General features: G+C 48.5%; 1 protein-coding gene across 5 annotated transcripts in view; it reads right to left on the reverse strand.

Moving 5' to 3' along the window:
• The window catches only part of Slco3a1 (solute carrier organic anion transporter family member 3A1), a 284,954-nt gene that overhangs the window by 56,232 nt on the left and 208,620 nt on the right, over positions 1 to 20,102 (reverse strand). For all 5 annotated transcript variants that reach the window (XM_060367352.1, XM_060367354.1, XM_060367353.1 and 2 more), the window contains exon 4: positions 12,690 to 12,953. In XM_060367352.1, coding sequence (XP_060223335.1) covers positions 12,690 to 12,953 — 264 coding nt within the window. The remainder of the gene's footprint in view (positions 1 to 12,689; positions 12,954 to 20,102) is intronic.

Here is a 20,102-nt window from a genome sequence, read left to right on the forward strand (position 1 = left end):
ACAGACTGCAGAGAGAGCAGTATGGATCACACTGCAATCACAGCATCTCTTGGAGTGGGTGAGTATGAACACAAAAGTCCTGACTGCTTCTACACAAGAGCAGACACAGCTGTTACTTCGTCACTGTGCTCTTTTGGAATGATGACCTCTAGATCCCGGAAGCACCTTCAGCAGCGAAGCGGCAGGCTTAGGTCAATCCAGGTAGATGACTCTCCACCATGCTTTCTCTGTAGGCTTATTTGCCTCAGTTGGAGTGCAGTCTCTGCTGAGTGGGACTCCAGAAGAATGGAAGGCTTCACATGCTGCCTGGTTATACCACTAGGAGCCCCTGACAGCAAAGTGTATCTGGCTCCAAAATGACACTGACAATGATCTGAGTCAATTATCACATCCCTTTAGATTTCATCACTGCCTTAAACTTCATCATAATCCTCACGATCTGTTTGGGGGTAGCAAGGGCATTGGTTCCATGAAGGCAGCTTCAGTTAATAGGATATTTCTGTACTCCTATGAGGTTTTTAATTACTCTGGAGTTCATTCCATTCTGCAGGAAGGGCTCCTTGTTAAGACAGGAGTCTTCCTGCTTGTCTTAATGCCTAACGACTAATTTCTCCTTGAATTAGATGTGAACATCATTAAATTCATTGGACTGAAGGAAGGCCCAGGACACCTTATTTGCATGACCCTCTTCTCTTTGTGGCCAAGCTGATTTGGCTTCCAGCAATGACAGTTTCCCCTGAGTTCCACTCTCTTCCTCCCACATCTTTCCTCCCATCTACAATTTTATTACAACAACTTGTAGCTATTAAAAGCTGATTCCATTTTTACAGGTTCAGCCCACCTTCCACACCCCAGCTTGGAAACAAAACCTTAATTAGCTTGATTGTAGGGCTGTCCTAGTGCCCAAGTGGATGGCTAAACCCATAAAAGCCAGTCTTTCAAGGAAGAAGTGGTCCAGACAAACAAAGACTGGTGAACCACAGCCATAACAGGCCACTGAACATCTGCATCCCCCTAAGCCATTTAATCCTCCCTTACAGTTTTAGCCTTGGTACTGGTACTGGAGGTTGAAGGGGTTTGGCTTGAATCATGCAGTTCTATCAACCGGGAAAACCTTTTCAGCTCTCTCTCTGGGAGCCCACTGCTGTCACCAGTAAATAGTACAAAATTGGAAACAGCACAGGGGAGCTGGCTCTGTGGAAAGCAGGCTGGCTACTGTGAGCCCTCCAAAGACATTCCTGTGGGATGAAGGATTGCTGTTCACTGTGGAGGGAAAGGGCAGATTTGGGGATGTCCTGAGGACTAATGTCATCAGAACATCGTCTATGTGCCAAACAGCATCCTAAGTGTTCACCATCAACTAATAGACTCACAGCACAACCCTCACAGCAAACATGATCTTGAAGCCATTGAAATACTCCATTTGCAGATGAGAAAACCAAGGGAGAGAACGGTCCTACAATGAGAGAGGCGTAGCAGAAACTCCAGCCACAGCAAATGCCACCACAGCATGCCCTTGTGACAAGTGTGCTGTTCTGTCCTGGAATCTGTGACCTACTATTTTTATTATGAAGATTAAGTAGACAGGCTAGACCTGCCAGTCAGAAGTACAGCTTCCCTCTCACAATTAACAGCAATGCAAATTCCCATTGAACTCGGGTGCCCCAGCTACTTTTTTCTATTCCTGTGTTAAGACACCATGACCAACACAACTAATCGAAGACAGAGTTTATTTGGGGCCTAAGGTTTCAGGGTCCATGACCATTATGGCAGAGGGCATGGTGGCAGGTGGGCAGGAATGCTTGGCACTGGGGCAGTAGCAGACAGCTCACATCTCTTCAGACACAACCCAGAGAGGGGGTGGAGAGGGAGGGAGAGAGAAAAAAAGAGAGGGAGGGAAGGAAGGGAGAGAAGAGGAAGAGGGAGGGAGGGAGCTAACTGGTAATGGAATGGGCTTTTAGGGCATTCTCATTCATGTCATCTCACTTGCAAAAATGACCTGGTGTGGTGTAGACCTGGAACTCAGTCCAAGATTTTTTGAAGAAAGGAGCTGAGAGAGGGTTAGGGGAGGATGAAGTAAGTAAGAGAAAGAGTTGAAGGGCTGAAGAAGCTCAGTACCATAGAAAATGGTTTGCCGAAGAAAGCTGTATAAAGTCAAATCAGGGGCCATGCTCGAAAGAGGCAGGTGCTGCGGGTTTAAATTCTGGATTCAAGATGACTTAGTAGGTCTGTGACTCATCCCTGACCATCTGTGAAGATGAAAAGATACCTGAGATCAAGAAGCATATGCTCACCAGGCAGGAGCTAAATGAGAACCACGACTAATGGGCAGAAGTGAGCGCAAGGGAGGAGCCTCTGGTGTTTGTACAGTGTGTTGTGGCGTCACCAGCTTGCTTTGGGAAAAGACTGGGGCAGGGGTTACCATGGCTATGGAGGTGTTATGCTGAATCCTGGGAGTCATCATTGGAGTAAGGCTTCCCAAATAGAGTTACCTCCTCCACAGAGCCAATCGACGGGTCAGGTTAGGAGTCAAGTATGCTAACTCAGTACTCTTCCACGACTTGGAGGAGCCCCAACATCGGTTATCCTGGGGCTCCGTGGAGACCCCACTAGCTAACACTCTGAGGATTATACTTTTGACTGTCTACTGAAATTGGCTTTGACTTGCTTTTCTTTCATTAAGGCTTGTTGCCACAGCACTGCTCCTACTGTCAGGAAAGGAAGATGAGGCCAGAGTATGCAGCAATTATAACCACAACAGCCAACCTTGTCAGGCTTCCACCGCTAGACAGGACACTGTGCTGAGGGCTTTGCATCCATCATGGTGGCAGGGAGGTTTGGCAACGCTACTTCAGACACAGGTACCAGGAGCCTTTTAACTCCACCTTGCATAGGAATGCCGAGCTGAGGGGTGAAGGAGTGTAGATCTGAATTCACTTAAGACTGAACTCTAGAACACAAATTCTGAACCTCCAGGCTGATATGGGGATTTGCACCAAGAAAAAGACAATTGTTTTTCTAAAAGCTGAGTGGTCATGAAGCGTTATACAACAGGGAGGGCCTGAGAGAACAGAGGAATGGAGAGAGCCAGGCAGATCATCAGAAATCATCATAACAGGATGGAAGGAAGAAGGAGAAAATGGAAAAATATTAAGACGGAGGTACAAGAGTGATTCTGAGGTTAAGGGCACATCCTGGGAAAGACAGAGCATTTGAAACGTAGCGGTCTCCCAGCAGATTTTCCATGTGCCCAAACCAGAGTGGCCATTACTGGCAACAGGGCCTAGCCTCCTTATTTGCCAGGTGAAGAGCTACCTAAGAGCAGGACTCAATAGACAAGGGCACCATTTCCCAAAGGAGAATCTGCTTAGAAAATCCAGGGGTGGGGGCAAGGAAGGTTAAGGAATCCAATAACTAAATGAGTGAATGAATCACAAAGGCTTGGAGGAGAACTGCTGCAGGCTTTTGGGAGACAAACGTAAATTTATGACCAAACTAGCAGTGAAATTCTACAGGCTCCCGTCTGTGGTGGAGGTGTGACAATTAACTTAGTCCAGGTAAATAAGGTCTTGGCTCTGGGGCCAGAAATCCAGAACATTGTCTCTTCTCACTCCCACTGACAATTCTGTAGTTATGGAGACCATTCCCTTGGTCGAGAATGGAAGAAAATCCAGGTACAGGAGGAACCCAGTACAGTCCAGGAATCTTCTGGAAAGAAGCACTTATCATATACTGGCCTCAGACTAGGCAGTGTCTGGCTGCAGCCATGGGCCTATTGTGGACTCATCAGTACAGCTGAACCTGTTCACTAGTCTTTGACCTTGACCTTTCTCCTTGCACGCTTGCAGGAAGTAGCTCTCAGGTATCCTGTCCATAGAAGGGAACAGGGACATTGGCAAGCTTTTCTTTCTCTGTAAGGAGAAAGTTGTGGCCTGGGTGAGCAAACAAAAAACCATCAGCCCAAAACAAACACTTAAAAAGAACCCATAGGGTGAGCTGCTGTGCACTGGCCTGGGCAGTCACAGCTGAGAACTGATGCCATTGATTCTTTCCGGACCCCCAGGAGGGCCTAAGAGAAAAGGAGTGGTGGGGTCAGTCACAAGTCCGTTAAAAGCAGTAACTGTGAGCATGAGGCTGTAGCTCCACATGGGTATTAACCAGTGTTTTCCCTTTCTCCATGGATGGCCCAGGCCTACCCAGGGATGACAGAGCAGACGGGAGAAAGGAGACCTGGAAGCAGCAGCTGCCTTTTCAGGTACATGCCCTGTATCTTTCTAAGGCAAAGACAGCAGGGAGAAAACAACTTAGGCAATTACGAGCCTTGCAAGCAAACAGGCACCCTCACTTCACACCTGTGTCTAAAAGCTTCCTCTGAGAAAATGTACTCTGCCCTGGTGCCACACAGGGCTTGCTGGCCCTACTTCTTCTGGAAGTGAAAACTCCAGCAATGTGAGAATTCATTCCTGGAAGGTCTCCAAAGGCAAGCAGTAACGTTCTGGTAGAGCAAGCTGGTGCACAGCCCTCCTCAGAGCCCAGCCCCTCAGCTACTTTCTACTGTGTTTGCTTGTAGCAGGCCCTCCTTTGTAGTACTCAGGTCACAGGTTGGGGTCCATCCAGCCCCTGCTTATTTGTGACAGTTCCCTCAGCACCTCACTTTACTCAAATCCAACTATGGGGAGTCAGGGGCACAGCTCCGACCTGTCAGCCCTTCCTGGAGACCCAGCAAGGGTCCTCCTTGTCTCTGGCATTCATTTTCAGTTAGCAATTTACTCAGAATGGCTTCTGGGACTTCCAGACATAGCCACGCCTGAACCTCTCCTCCTCCTCCCACTCTAGGAACAGAACTTCCTGTAGGGCCCATGCAAAGCGGTATTTCAAGACACCTTACAGGTGGTGTGGACGCAAGATGCTGGCGGGGAAAACAAGGGCTTATAAAAGTCCAGGCACTTTTGTTTGAAGGTCAGTGCCAAGGCTTTGATGATCCATTCATAATGCAACCAGGACTTCTGAGCCGTTTCAGATACCAGACACTGCTACACAAGAGACTGTCCCCACCTGGCTTCTACCGCAACCTTTTCTAAATCACATACCACAAACTCGATGCTCCTCCCCCAGCCACACCTGAGCACATCTGCCTGTGCATTCTGCCTCTGCCTGTGCACCCAGGACAATGCTATTGTCCTCTCCTCACATCCTCCAGGTAGGCCTTCAATGCTGAGTCTTCAAGCACGCATGCTCTATGGCCCTTAGTGCATCCTTCTGAACTTTCTGTGGTCATCTCCATCTTGTACCCTGCACTCTGGCGGTTTTTGCCAATGATCATAGAAGTAGCTTAGTCTCAGTCATACATTTAAGAGAACTATGGATTAAAGTGAAGTCATCCAGACTTTCCTTGGAGCTGGCCTTCTTAGAGCTGTTAATGTGCTGACATAAAGCATGACACTCAGATGGGGAAAGATGGCTCAGCTGGCAAAGTGCTTGCTATGCAAGCCATGTGGACTCAAGTTCAATCTCCAGCATCCATATAAAAAAGCCCGGTGTGGTGATACCTGTGTGCTGGCTGGTCTAATGTCAGCTTGACACAAGCTAGTTAGAGAGGCATTTTCTCAGTTGAGGTCCTCTTCCCTAATTAGTGATTGATGGAGGATGGCCCATCCCATTGTGGATGGTACCACTCCTTGTCTAGTGGTCCTGGATTCTGTAACAAAGCAGGCTGAGCAAGCCATGGGGAACAGGCCAGTAAGCAGCACCCCTTCATGGCCTTGGCATCAGCTCCTGCCTCCAGGTTCCTGCTCTGAGTTTCTGTCTTGCCTTCCTTCAGTTGATGAGCAGCGATACGGAAGTATAAGCCAAGCAAACTCTGTCCTCCTCATCTTGCTTTTGCTCACAGTGTTTCATCATAGCAACAGTCAACCTAAAACCAGATGCTTGTCATCCTAGCACCTGGAGGGTAGAGACAAAATCTGAGGTGGTCATAGACAGGCTTTCACTTGTTTGGTTAATCCATCCTGATATGGTTGATCTGTTTTAATGATCCTCCTCTGGGAAATGCTATCTTCTAGTTATCTCCTTTGCTTATTCATTCAACAGACATTCTGATACGCCAACCATGCCTGGCATCATGGTGGGTGCCCTCTCATGTCTCAGTGGTTTTGCTGAAACAGCCAGAGGAGAGTAGCACACTAAGGAACATGTGCCCAAATGCTGGTCGCCAGCAGGCCCTCAATAATAAAGACATTATGAACCCATTGATAAGCCTGGTCCCCGGGGAACCGTCACCATACTCCTGTGACATAGCAGCGTGTGGGCACAGCCTGGCTCAAGACATTTGGGAAGGTGGAATGCTTCTTAAACCATGGAGGCAAGAATGTGGAATTTCACAGCATATCTACAGGAGGAGAGAGGTCAGCTCTGGAGACAAATCATATAATAAGCAGTGTTCAGCAGGTAGAATGAGCCTGCTCAGACCACCAGGCTCCTTACAAACACAGCTGAGTGAGTGGTGCAGGCTCCTCAATAAGATAGATGTAGCAGAAACCAACTGCTGAGCTGAAAATGAACGGAAGCCTGGGCTGAAGTGGGGTCCTGCAGACCCTTTCTGACACACATGGGTCATTTGTGGGCCTGTGGCTGCACACAGACATGTGTGGCTCTTGCCACATGTTCACAGGTGGGCTATGTGAAAGGCAGAGCCTGGGTGGGTTGGAGCGGAGATGGTCAGGATGCTTCAGGAAACCAAAGCTGCACTGGGCTTGGTGATGCTCCTTCCGTGACACCTTCACTTCTCCCCTTACCACACCGAAGAGTGTAGTACTAGGTACCAACAAAAATGGAAGTGTCTCTACCTTCATGGAGGCACAAAGGAAGGGACCTGTCACCCACTAACAAGTAAAATGATCAAACAAGTAATGGGAGAGATGACTAAAATCAGGTGACATTTGTTGAGTGATGTAAAAACCTAATGCAGTGGAAACTCTTTGGACCCTGCAAGAGTGACCCTAGTGAAGACTCCTAGTAATGGGGGATAGATAAGGAACCAGAATAGGCCATCTTCTATAACCAGGCAAGGCTCCCAGCAGTGGGACTGGGACTCCAAACCAACCACCTAACATTCATCCTACAATCTGCCCTGCCTGCAAGATGTACTGGGGTAATGGAGGTGCAGAACTTGTGGGAATGGCCAACCAATGACAGGTTCAACTTGAGGCCTATGCTATGAGAGAGAGCCCACACCTGTCATTGCATGAAGGGCCAGGAACCAGAGGCTGGATATCCCAGAGACCTAGGATAGAACCAAACACAACTGGCAAATAACAACAGCAAACAAAACAAGTGTTTCCTAATGCTTTTTAGCTATATCATAGATTGGAGCCTAGCCTAATCATCAGAGAGGCTTCATCCAGGGATTGATGGGAGCACATACAGATACCCAGAGCCAAACATTAGGCAGAGCCAGGGGAACCCTGCAGAAGTGGGAGAGGAGGGATTATAGGTATCAGAGGGGTCTAGGATAAAAGGAGGACAGGGCCCACAGAATCCACTGAGCAAGGCTCATAGGGGCTCACAGAGACTGAAGCAACAATCATGAATGCTGCATGGGTATGAGCTAGGCCCTTTGCAAGTACATTATGGTTATGTTGCCTGGTGTTCTTGTGGGACTCCTGGTGGTGGGAGTGGGGATTGTCTTTGACTCTTTTACCTGCTTCTTGGGACCCTTTTCCTTCTACTGCATCGCCACATCCAGACTTGATATGAGGGTTTGTGCCTAGTCTTACTGTAACTTGATAAGACATGCTTGATTAATATTCCTCAGAGGCCTGCTCTGTTTTGAAGGGGAATAGAGGAGCAGTGGATCTGGGGGGAGCAAAAGCTGGCGGGATTATTGGGAGGAAAGGAGGAAGGGGAAACTGTTATTGGGATGTAATGTATGATATCATCATCATCATTATCATCATCATCATCAGGTAAAAAAAGTAAAATGAGGCCATGCCAGAGAAGGGGTCCTGTGAGGAAGTCAGGAAGCTGTACTTTAGAAAAGAAAGGATGCTGATGTGTACGACAGGATATGAATTCCAGAGAAGGACATGGGAAGCAGGAAGCAGGTAGGGTACAATGGGGTGGTTGGAGAGTGGAGGACTGGCATGCAGAACAAGGTAGGTGTGAAAAGACCTCCTCAGAGAAGACACAGTGGGCTTTGCCACCATCTCTTTAAGCAGCAGGTGGCAACAGGATCAGATGCTATTATCAGTTACTTTTCTAGTTGCTGTGACAAAACACATGACTGAAGTGACTTGAAAGAAGGGCTTATTCTGGCCCGCAGTCTGAGGGAACCGTTTGCCACGGTGGGGAAAGTGCCACGGCAGACATGCTGGGTAGCTGGTTGGTTATATTGTTCCCATAGTGTAGAAGCAGGAAGGATAAATATTTTTATTAAGTGTGGGGCTGACTCCTGGGATGGAACTACCTGTATTCAGGGTGGGTCTTTCTTTTTGTGGCAGCTTTGACACACTCGTTGTTTCAGTGATGATTCTAAATGCCATCAAGCTGCTAATGACGGGTTTAGGTTAGAAAGGGACCCTGGCGGATGGCAGCTGGGAGAGTCCAGGGACAGGATGCAGCAGCCGAGGTTTAGTGCAGAGGGCCAAATGACCACAGTGCTGGGCTCTGCCGGGACAGGGTGAGGTATCAAGGCAGAGCTGTGTTCTTCTCCCAGTGAGGCTCCACCAGAGCAAGTGCACAAGGCTCAGCAGTCCTTTCAAGGACACTGAGAGGCCACTTGTCTGTCGGGGTGAAGGGCTGAGACAAGAGTGCTCAGCTTCTCACTGCCCCTCTCAGAGCGAAAAGTCAGGACTTGCCCTGAGGATTCTGAGCCTTGACACAGGCAGTTACCCCAGTCTCAGCAAGTCAGGACCCACCAGTGCTGGCAGGGAGCAGGCGCTTCCTCTGTTCCAGCTGCAACCCCTTTGAAGATGCATGGTTTCAGGGGACATCTGTGCTACTGCAGAAGAGTTTCAGTACACTCCGTGGAAAGGTCCCTTAGCACCTGGTGCTGCCACTTGTTTTTCAGGAGAGTCTATTCAGCCAAAGAGGCAGAGTCACGTCAAGCTTAAGGAGACAGGCATTGATTTTCTACATTGGTTCAAATGTCTTCCCTTTCCATCTCTAAGTTTGATTTCCATATCTGTAACATAGGACCAATGGCTCATAGTGCTAGAGAGATTCCCATGGGATAATGGATGAGAGCAAACATTTTTGTTATTGCTTCTGTTTTTTGGTGGTGGTAGTGTGTGCATGTATGTGTGTGTATGTGTGTGTGTATGTATGTACGTATGCATAAGCAAGGATGCCATAGCATGTATGTGAAGATCAAAGATCTTTTTGTCTACCCTGTGAGTTCTGGGGATCAGCTCATGTAGTCAGGCTTGGAATCAAGCACCTTCACCCAAAGAGCCACCTTTTTGACCCTGGATTATTTATTTCAGTCCCAATGAGCCATTCTTTCCTTTAGGTAGCCTTTCATAAATTCTACATACACTGGACAGCTACTGGGTGCAAGAGGGTCACGCCAGGGGCCAGTATATAACTTGTTGGCATGAAAGGGGAAGAAGAAGAGTACTAGGCACTAGGATGAAGGGGACAGTGTGGCGACCTCAAGTGTGGGATCATCATGGCAGAAGCATCTCAGGGCCAAGGCTTAGAAGCAAAGAGATCTGGTGGCATGTTGAGATCTCAAATCGTGCCTGGGTTTGGCAGCCTCCCACCTGGGGGGTGACACCGCAGCTTCATAAACCCAAGTATTTGTTTGTCTGCCATCTGTTTTATCAAAATGCTTGTGTGACAGCTGCTACAAGCTGGGGACTTCCAAGGTATTCAGAAACCAGATTCTATGCTTTCTGTCTCTCATCTTCAGCAGAGAGTTACAAACTCAGCCGATGGCTAGCTTTGTTGGCAACAGATCTTCAAAGCCTATTCATTATTATTATTATTATTATTATTATTATTATTATTATTATTTTGTGGGAGAGGATGTTTCTTGAAAATTGAACCACATCCCCAGACCCCCACATAACCAAAGCATAGCCTTCTACTCTGTATACAGTGATAAATAGCAACACCAACCTGAGGGAATTGCTGTAAAGATGAAACTAGATCTCCCATTTGAAAGCCAAGTGGAGCTAAATGGACAACCAAAATGGTACAACAGAGATGTTGCTAAGCTGAGGTACAGTGCAGGATGTCCCATACAGACAGGCTGCTCTATCGCTCTCTCCCTAAGAAACCTGGGAATGCTGCATGGTAGGGTTGAAAGACTGCTGTAGACAGATGTTCGGAGCATTGCCCGGGTAGACTCTACAAGAAGAAAAACCTTTGAAAGCTCCAAAGGGATGCGTGAGAAATGGCCATTGAGATTTTGAGAGGCATGCATTCCTCTGATTATATTTGACAAATAAGTGTTCCACCTATTTGTACTCACATGCTTGAAGACCACCAGGGCTTCCGAGATTATTGTGTGTGTGTGTGTGTGTGTGTGTGTGTGTGTGTGTGTGTGTGTGTATGAATTAGATGAAGAGTTAGTGTGGGACACCAGCATCACTGACGGGTGTGTTTTGGTGGACGTGTTCCTACGGCAGAAACATCCAGCTCACAGAGGAAGATAAAGGATGTAATACAATGGGTCCTTCTCTGTGGCCAGCACCTGGATGGTTGTTTGTTAGCATAATAGCTCATGGTACTGGAGTCTCTCTTGCAGAAGTCTTCTGGAGACGCAGCTTTCCTGCCCTGCTGGAAGAGCTGGCCTAGTCCATTCGTAGGGCAACTAAGTAGAAACTGCTCACTGTAAATGAAAAACCACTACTCATGGTAGTGTGTCCACACAGATACCATGCTTGACCACTTCTGACCTAGTGAGTTCTGAACCCATGGAACCGAAGGCATACCTCTCATCCCAGCTCAACTACGTACTCAGTGCTCATCTTCACTTGGGTTTGACCTCTCATGTTGCACGCCTCCTCTAGTGAAAGGTAAGTTCCAGGACACAAGCCACTGAATCATTGCCATGTCCACAGACCCTAGCAGGGAGGGACTCCTTAAGTGGAGAAGATGAAGCAAACCTGGGAATGCACTCTCAAGTTGTGACAGCCCCCAGCTCAAGATCCAACTGAGCTCAGCCTTTTACCCACCCTGGCCCTCCACAGATCTATCACTGCCTGTACCACTGCCTGTCTTTGCTGCCTTGCTGATGAGGTCACTGACGGCCCGGTTGCTTACTTTTTCATCTTTGCATACCCCGAGATGAAAAGGAGGGCTTATGATTATGGTTTGTGAGAGACAGAACCATCACCTGGACAAAGAACGATCTGGAAAGGTCGCCAGTACTGGGATCAGGGTACTCTCTTGCCAGACCCACTCTGATGCCACCTTGATAGATTATTGTGGGTCTGGGGCCTGAATTTACAGTCAGCTGTGCTCTGAAGATAACAGCAGGCATCGCTGTCCAGCTGGCTAGGGACTTCTGGAATCTGCCAGTTCCAAAAGTATACGTAATTTACACAATTGGAGGGGATGGTTCCAGCTAAGGCAGCCTCCAAGGACATACACTAGCTGGACCTGTCATCTACTAGTGCACTCCTCTTAAAAAAGAGGAGTTTTAAGGCCATCAGTTGGCTCGCAGCACTTGTAGATACAGACAGAGAACATTGGACCAGACATGACATTGGGTTATTAAATTAGTGTCTTTTCAGAAATAGCACTGGTTCATTCTGCTCCTCATGGGCTCCCAGGTTTGATTAAGTGTCTCTGCAGGCAAAGCTTTTTTTCCTCAGGATAATGCTGTCATAGAAGAACTGTGTCACAGTCTTAGCCTTGTTGAAACATGGCGGGGAGAATGGAGCAAGCTTGCAGCCGGTGTGGAGGGAAACGATGAAGGAGCATGGGGTTAGTCAAGGCCTGTGAGCATCATCGGCCACAGGTGCACCTCATCCTAGCGGTGCTCACCTTGCCTTTGATTTGACCTCAGGGAAATGCTGATGGTGCCTTGGAATGCAGTCCATGTCGCTGATAGAGGCTGGATTAGAAGAGGTGACTGTTCATCTACCTTCCTTCCATCCCAACTTCTCTAAGAGGAGGAATGCCAGCCTGGCTCATGCCCAGGTACCTGTGAGTACCTGTGGGCCAATATCTCCTGTCTAAACTCCATCAGGTACTCTGGCAGGTCCAAGCAAGTTAGGGGACACCACAAGTAGCTCCCTTGGTGTGAGTGGGGGGGGGGGGAAGGGGTCATGGAGCAGCCCGAGTCTGCTGGGCTGTATTTAATATCACTGTCATTTTCTATGTCTGTAAGGGACCATGCTGAGAGTGGAGACAACCCAGAAAAGATCTCTCTCAATTGACATTACTATTTGCACCTTCCCATTTTGTCAGAAAAGCTGCATTTGTCTTTATTTTTTTTTTTTAAAAGGCATAGGGCTTTGATGTTTCCCAAAGTGAGACTTTTCTGTTAGCTGCCAGGATTTGCTCAATAAATGGTGGCTACCTTCGTTTTGCATTCATTGACTATGTCTGGTCATAAGTTAAGCACAAGGTTTGTGTAGGCCACTTAGGTAAAACTCTCAAGTCCTCCAGTGGCCACCCTTTCCCTCATCCCATCACAATATCCCTGTGGTTCTGACCGTCAAGCTCTGGCCCCTTACCTTTTAGCTGCTGGAAACAGGAGGCACTGCTGTCTGGCTCCAGGGGGTGTCTCAGGACCCCATTGCTGGGCTTGGGCCTCTCGTATTCTCTTTCCGGAAGCATAGCCTGCTCACTCTCCATGCCGGGATCTGAGTGTGGGGGCAGGGATTGTGGGAACCCAAACATCAAGAGGGACGAGAAGAAGAGCAAGGCACCGCAGAGCAGAAAGCCGGCCCACCAGGCTCCGATCCAGCGCGGGTCATCAGGAGTGATGTCCAGGTTACCTGCCAACAGAAAGGGCACAGCTTAGTGGATAAGTGGGCTGTGAGGGCTGTGCTGAAGAGAGGTCCAGTGCACATTGTTCAAGGGGTGTAGAAGTTGACGGGGTGGGACTGTGAGCTCGGAAACTATCTGTTCCACGTTGGTAGTCCTGTTTCTTCCATCACTGGGGACCAAACATGATTCCCCTTTAATTTTCTTGTCTGTTCTGTGCTTATAATCTGTCTAAACAAAAACGGCGAGGAACCAGACAGCCAAGGCTGGAATTGACTCATTTCTCTGCATTGCCAAGCTGAGTGCACAAAAACACAAGCAAATATCCACTAGTCAAGGGTAGACTGTCACCAGGTACATGGTTTCCCACCGGAAACAGTTGGTCGGAAAACTCACTCCATCACTCACAACACGAATTAAATCAAGTTCATGGCCAAAAAGGGAAGGTTCAGGATGCAGTTCAGGAAAACGGACGGTTCAGGACACCTGCATTAAAATCCTGCCCGCTTTGAGACTTTCTGAATTCTATGCTTCAGTCTACTAATCTAAAAACCCTCATGATGATGACAGTACCTGGCTTGTAGAGTCATTTGGAAGGGTCAGAAAAACCACACCAGATATGTGTTTGCATACTTGGCGGACATCAGTCTGGCATTTATGGTGGGGTCCTCTGTCCCCAAGCTTCCACCGGCTCAGCTGATTCAAGTCTTGAGGGTGGCCCTTGGCTTGGCCCCAGCCCTCAAAGAGAAGGCTCTGGCACAACCTCAGCACTCAAAGGCACCAAGTGTATCCCTGCAGTTTGGCTGCACAGATCTGGGCTGCTTGGTACTAGCGTTTCTTTGATTTGCCAACTGAAGTCATGGGAAGAGAATGGAACTGCAGCTTACTCCTCTCCTTGGTTCTTGCGTTCCCCTTTACAGCTGCCCTGCAAAGTGGCATGTCCAGGGTGGCTACTTAGAAATGTCTCTTTGATGATAAGCTGTGCTCCCTGAGATTCTTGGGGACAATAGTATGTGAGGCAAGAACAATAGGGCTGCTGGCTGGGACCAGATGGATGGGCAGCTTGGGGAAGAGTGATGACTGCAGACACCAGATGAGCATTTCTCCATTTATAAAGTGGCCCGCCCCCCAAAGACTCTTAATGACAATACCAGCCGTTACTTTCCCTGGGTTTCCTCTGCACTGGGATTTACATACAACATGGACCTTGTTGTTTCAGTAAATTCTTCCTACAAACCTATAAAATAGGAATTTTAATCTCTCCACTTTTTGATTACAGAGCCTATGTTCTTTGCCCAAGTTCATATGAGTGTGGCCTAGAACACAAGGCTCTTTATATAGAGGCTCCAACACTCGGGTCTACTTTTTAGATTTTTTTTTTAGTTGTTTTAAACCCCTTTGTGTTCCCTGGAGGACCTGGGTGAACATCAGATTTATGTATTCTACGCAACGAACCCATGGCTACCAATTGTTCTGGTAATGTGCAAATTGGCTTTGGAATACTGATAACCTCTACCCTCAATACCCTGATTGATGCTCAGTGGCCCTCACTGTGCTAAGATGAACCATTTGCTCTTGTGTAGCTATGCACAGGAGAGGAGAGAGCTGTAGAGGGCAGCTGGGGAGGACATTGAATCCCAGCTCTGCAGCTCACTGGCCTCAGCAACCCTCCCCCAAAGCTTTTCATCATTTGTGAAATAGGAATGCTACCCTGGAGTGGCTGTAAGGATGAAAGGTAACAAGCAAGAGTCCCTTGGCATATGCGGACGCCTTGGATATGGCGGCTCTTATTATTTTCCCCCTCTCCTTTTTTCTAAGTGTATGAATGGGCATTTCCACGTATGGGTTTTATTTTTAAAACAGTATGCCAGGGCACAGGAAACCCGAGATGATTCTGGAAGCATCTTCATGCAAATGAGGAAGGAGAAAAGGAAGTACAATTGCCTGCGGTGGTTGAATAGGGCTGTTTTCACTAGTCACTGTCTGCGCTTCTTCACCTGCTGCCAAGCAGTGGGTGAAAACAAAGAGAAAGGGAGCCACCACTGCCTACAGGCTCCAGATGTGGGCAAAGACAGAGAAATCCTAGCAGTTGTTGGAGGGAAACAAAATTAGTGCTGTGTAGAAAGTCACAGAAAACCAGTGATTCTCTTGAATGTGAGAGAAAGCGTCCCGGGGAGATGGGCTGGCATTGGCTACGTGAGCTGTCTGTATCACCATCTCTCCTGTGGGCATGCGTGTACAAAGCTGACTGTCTGACCAAGAACTAAAGGACAGCAAGGAACGTGTCACCCGGGTGAAAACCATAGCATCCCTGCCATTTGGGTCAGGCCAGAAGAGGCTCATGTGAAGGTATGTGGAGGGCAGGGTTCACAAAACCACAGGTGGCTCTCTTGGGACCTACAGTCCCCCCCCACCCCCGGGAATTTTACTTACACAGGGCATTGTGGCAGGAGAGAAACAGCACTGCCGAGACACTGCTCAGCTTCAGCATGTTCATGGGAGAAGGCTTCGTGAGTGAGTTTCTTACTCAGGGAAGCCAGCTCACACTTGAACCTGTCTCAGAACCACCCCCACCAGTGTCCACACCAAACAACAGTGTGGCGTAAATAAATGCCCGTGGGCTTGAAGGTGCCTGTTGTAATCGGTGCGTAAATGTGCCTGGAGAGGCCGGAGGTCAATCCTGGGCATTACGGCTCTGGGGCTAGCTACTCTGTTTGATGAGTCAGCTCTGACTGGCCTGCAGCTCACCAATTTGGCTATGCTGGCTAGTTAGCAAGCCCCAGGGATTTTCTTGTTCCTACTTTTCTAGTGCTGGGGTCACAAGCATGCCCAACTGTGCCTGGTCTTTCTATGTGGTCCTGGGGGTTGACCACGTATCTTGTGCGGCCAGCGTTTTAGCAACTGAGTTATCCTTCAGAGTCCTCAATATCATCATGAGGAATTTTGACTACTTAACAGTGAAAAGAAAATCTCCCTTGCATGGCAATGCTCAGGAGACACCGTTCTAGAACAACCGATACTGAGATAGAGGTCTCTGTGTGTGCCAGCAAGGACCTGAACAGCAGATGCCATTCAAGCCTGCGTGCAGACAGGCTCTTCTTCTGGACACATAGTGTATGTCCCCTGCTTTGTGAAGTGTGTCCACATACTAGAATTTTACAGGAGGAAATGCGAGCAGGGGAACGCACGTCACCTCTGAGTGTGATTGCACATGGCTGGTGTGTGGTCCCCAAGTCTCTTTCTCCCAAGCTACAGCGAACACAGTGTTCCCACTGATCTGCTCTGGATATGTGACAGAAACAAGGAATAAACGTCTACCATCCTAAGCCACAGACTGGGGGGTATGTTTGTTACTGCAGCAGGACATGGCCTACCCTGAGCACAAATGGCTTGGGAAACAGACACCCTTCTCTGCCCTGACAGCAGTCTTCAGGGAGGCTTAGGATAGCACAAGTACTGTTGCAGGCTGGAACAGGGGTAAAGCTTGAGAATCTATCCGTTTTCCTACCCACTTCTAGTTCCCGTATTGACCTGTAAAGCTTGTTTCTAGCCTGTTTGAAAGTGGCTGTTTACAAGATGTCCAGAACAAAACTGAAAAGCACCGATCTGTCTCATCGACTCAGATACAGAAATACACCAGTGACATAAGACACAGGAATGGTGGCAGCTGTGGGTCAGACTAGAGTAGGGGTTGTGAGGGGACTGCCTGAGCTGGGCTGTGCTAGAGGAAGCAGGGTAGACAGAGAAGGCACTTACTGCCACTTATCTTGTGTGTGTGTGTGTGTGTGTGTGTTTCTAACAGCTGTTTGTCACCTCTACAGAGAACAAGTGACTACAAGGGTCCTATGAAGACTTTGTCCCCATTTCCAAGGTAAAAAAAAAAAAAAAAAAAGAAGAAGAAGAAGAAGAAGAAGAAAATCAGGAGGAACAGGAAGAAACCAGCATGCAGCTGATTAACAGGCCAGGCCTACCCATGAGACTATGAGGAGAGTGCCTCAAAGAAAATCGGGGACAGTCGCTTCTTTCTCCTGGGCCGTACTGAGGGCCATAACGGCTCTCCGGGCATTTTTAAGTTCATGTACCTTATTTGCTTAAACTCCATTATCAGAGTTTTGCTATGGGACTTGGGAATTCCAAGAGCGTCATTAAGTGACAAACCTAATTAGAAAGTGAAGGTGGGGAGTGTTTGCAACAGTCCAGATCCCAGCCGTCCAGATAATCAGTCCAGGCTGAAGCAAGCTGGCTGCAGTGCCAGTGCTCTCAAAAGGCAGAACAGGAAGCCTGGCCGGTGACCTTTTCCCACAAGTACACAGGCTACAGCATCTCGTACCTACCAACATACAGGCCCGCGCCTGTGTGCCTTCCCACAAGTGTCCATAGGGGTGCTGGTGAGGTTCCAACAACGAGGGGAAGGTTTCTGTCCACGGGTGGGGGAAGCCTTCTGGTTAAGTTCAGGTTTCAGGGGGGGCGGGCTGTTAGGCTGAGTCAGGGCTGAGGGTGTGCTGGATCCTTCAGTAACTGAAGACGCTAGCAGGCTCCCAGACACCCCACTGGCTCTAACTTTGATGGCACACTTCCCACACGCCAGCCAGTGTCTGGGCACTCTATGTGTTCTCCTGCCTGACCCACGCAGGCTCAAGAAGAGGAAGGGCTGCCCTAGGATCACAGAGCTCATGGGAATGTGGTCTGGATTCACCGGGCTCTGGACTCTTCAGACAAAACACAATGCTTTATCAAACAGAAGTCACACTCCTCTACAAGGTCCCAAGCTCCCAGAAAGTCAGCCCGTGTGCACCTTTAATAACTCTTTAATCATGGCGGCTGCTGTTCCTAATCCCCCTCTCATAACCCCACACTGGCTGATTCAATGCTTAGGGGATACACCCTGAAACCAAGTCCTTTCTTCCAGGTTCCCTTCTCACTCAAATTTTACCTTTACCAAGATGTTCTGAAAAGGGAATTCTGGAAGTCTCATTGTTTCTTCCCCCAGCTCTCACAGGAGGAATCTGTTCACCTTATGAGGGACCAACAGAGCCACACAGGATCAAACGGAGATGAAAGGCAGTGGCCGCTGTGTACTGCGCCTGAGCCAGACCAGATGAGCCTCTGGGTAAGCTGCCTGCTCCCCGCCTCTCTAGGGGATCCTCTTCCAGGCTGCTGGCTCATTCCTACAAGCAACCTGCTCCCCTATACCTGCAGCTGTACTGACTCCCAGCTTTCAGTCAGGCCTCCTTTCTCTTTGTAATGTTACCTCCTCAGCCCCTGCTCACAGGTCAGGGGAAAGGACACTTTCCCTCCATCTGTCTCAAAGCACAGGCCTTCTGTGGCTGTCTTTGCCACCTCCACACAAACCCCAGGCCAGAGATTGCCTTCCCTGCCTGCTCCCCAGCCCCAGACTTCAGAGATGCACGTGCGGCTACGCATACAGACATTCACGTAGAATGTAACGTTTCTGTATGGCAGGCAGCCCTAAAGAAAAGAAGAGCTATTTGAGGAAGCGAGGACAAGATAGAGGGCCCCCTAAAGAACGGAGAATTCCTGGCTCAAGATATAGCCAAATGAACCCAAACACGAGGAGGTTCTGCCACAAGAGCAGAAACAATAAAAATTGCTTGGAAAGGAGATTTTCCTGGCAGACTCCCTAACAGAATTAGTGGCGCTCTTCTGCCCTCTAGTGGTGATAATAAATACCGACCTTCAGGTACCTTCTAGAAGCTGTGACTCACTGACACCCCCTTTTAGCAACAGTTCCCTGTCACCCTGTGCTCAGGAAGCATGCTACTAGTAAGAAGCCCAGACAGTAAGAAAAAGTGTCCACCTGAGGTATACGTGGGAGGCATCAATGCTCACCAGCCTAGACGTGCGGAGGAGGCTGCTTTACTTTCCACAGGGCTTATGAGAGCAAGAAGAGATGGCAAGAATACTGGGGTCTGCCTTCGAAATCCGAGGTGCACAGGCTAAATGCTCCCTGCTGCACTCTGCTGGTCGGGTTCCTCCCCTTCCCAATCTGGGATTTGGTTTCCTTGCTAATAGAATGAAAGATCTGAAAAAGAATGCTGCCCACAGTTCCTTCTGGCTCAGACATTTTGGCCACGCCTAAGGCCTTGGTTTGATGGGTCACTACTGATATGCCCAGTATAAAATCACCGTACACGTCATCTTTTCAAGGCAGCTTCCTCACCGCAGCATTCCCCTCCAGCCTCTGGGCAACGCTGCCTTTGGTACACCCGTGGGAGCTAGCTTTTCTGTCTGTACGTGCTGGCAGCTGACTTTTCATATGGCGTGTCCCTTGCCAGTCCGTCCTTGCTTGCTAGGAGTGGATTTCAAAGGGCCAGGCTGCTGGAAGACAGGAGCCTCTCCCTTCCTGGAGAGGTCTAGAGCTTGGCAAGAATAAATAAATAAGGCTGCATCTGATTTTATTTTCTACTTGGAAATTTGTAACATCATTAGCGACAAGTAAATATATCAGTGGGATTAATGGAGTGAATCACAGAGCAACTTGATTGGATTTAAGACCACATTATTTCTTTGGGGTGAATTAGTAAATTTAGCACTGTCAAGAGATGATGGATTGGGAACCCGGGGACTGAGAGTTCTTATTGATCCCGAGAACAGATCAGCTTAAGAAGCAGCTACGGCAGCCCCCAACCTCTGCCTGCAGAGAGAGAGAGAAATGAGATGCGGCTTTGTTACTGATGGAACTTTGTAGAAATCCAGTGCTCTCTTTTAGGCGGTGGCCACGATCGTTGTGGATACATTGGTTAGGCAGATGTCGGGTGACGGTTTGAATAAAATGGGCTCTGTAAGGCCCCTAGGGGAGTGGAGTCTTATTGGAGTAGGTGTGCCACCAGGTTGTGGGCTTCGAGGTCTCAGAAGCTCAGGCCAGGCCCAGCGGCTCAGTCTCTTCCTGCTGCCTATATGGATGTAGAACCCTCGGCTACCTCTCCAGCACATGTCAGCCTGCATGACACCATGCCTCCTGCCATGATGACACTAGACAACATCTCAGAACTGTAAGTTGGCCCCAACTAAATGTTTTCCTTTAGAAGAGTTGCTGTGTTCCTGGTGTCTCTTCACAGCAATAGAAACCTTAACAAAGACAACCCCCAAATCCCTGCCCCAACCTGGAATTAATATTCTTGTATAAAAGTCCTTCTTCT

The sequence above is a fragment of the Meriones unguiculatus genome, chromosome 14, assembly GCF_030254825.1.
Source record: "Meriones unguiculatus strain TT.TT164.6M chromosome 14, Bangor_MerUng_6.1, whole genome shotgun sequence".
NCBI classification, from domain to species: Eukaryota; Metazoa; Chordata; class Mammalia; order Rodentia; family Muridae; genus Meriones; species Meriones unguiculatus.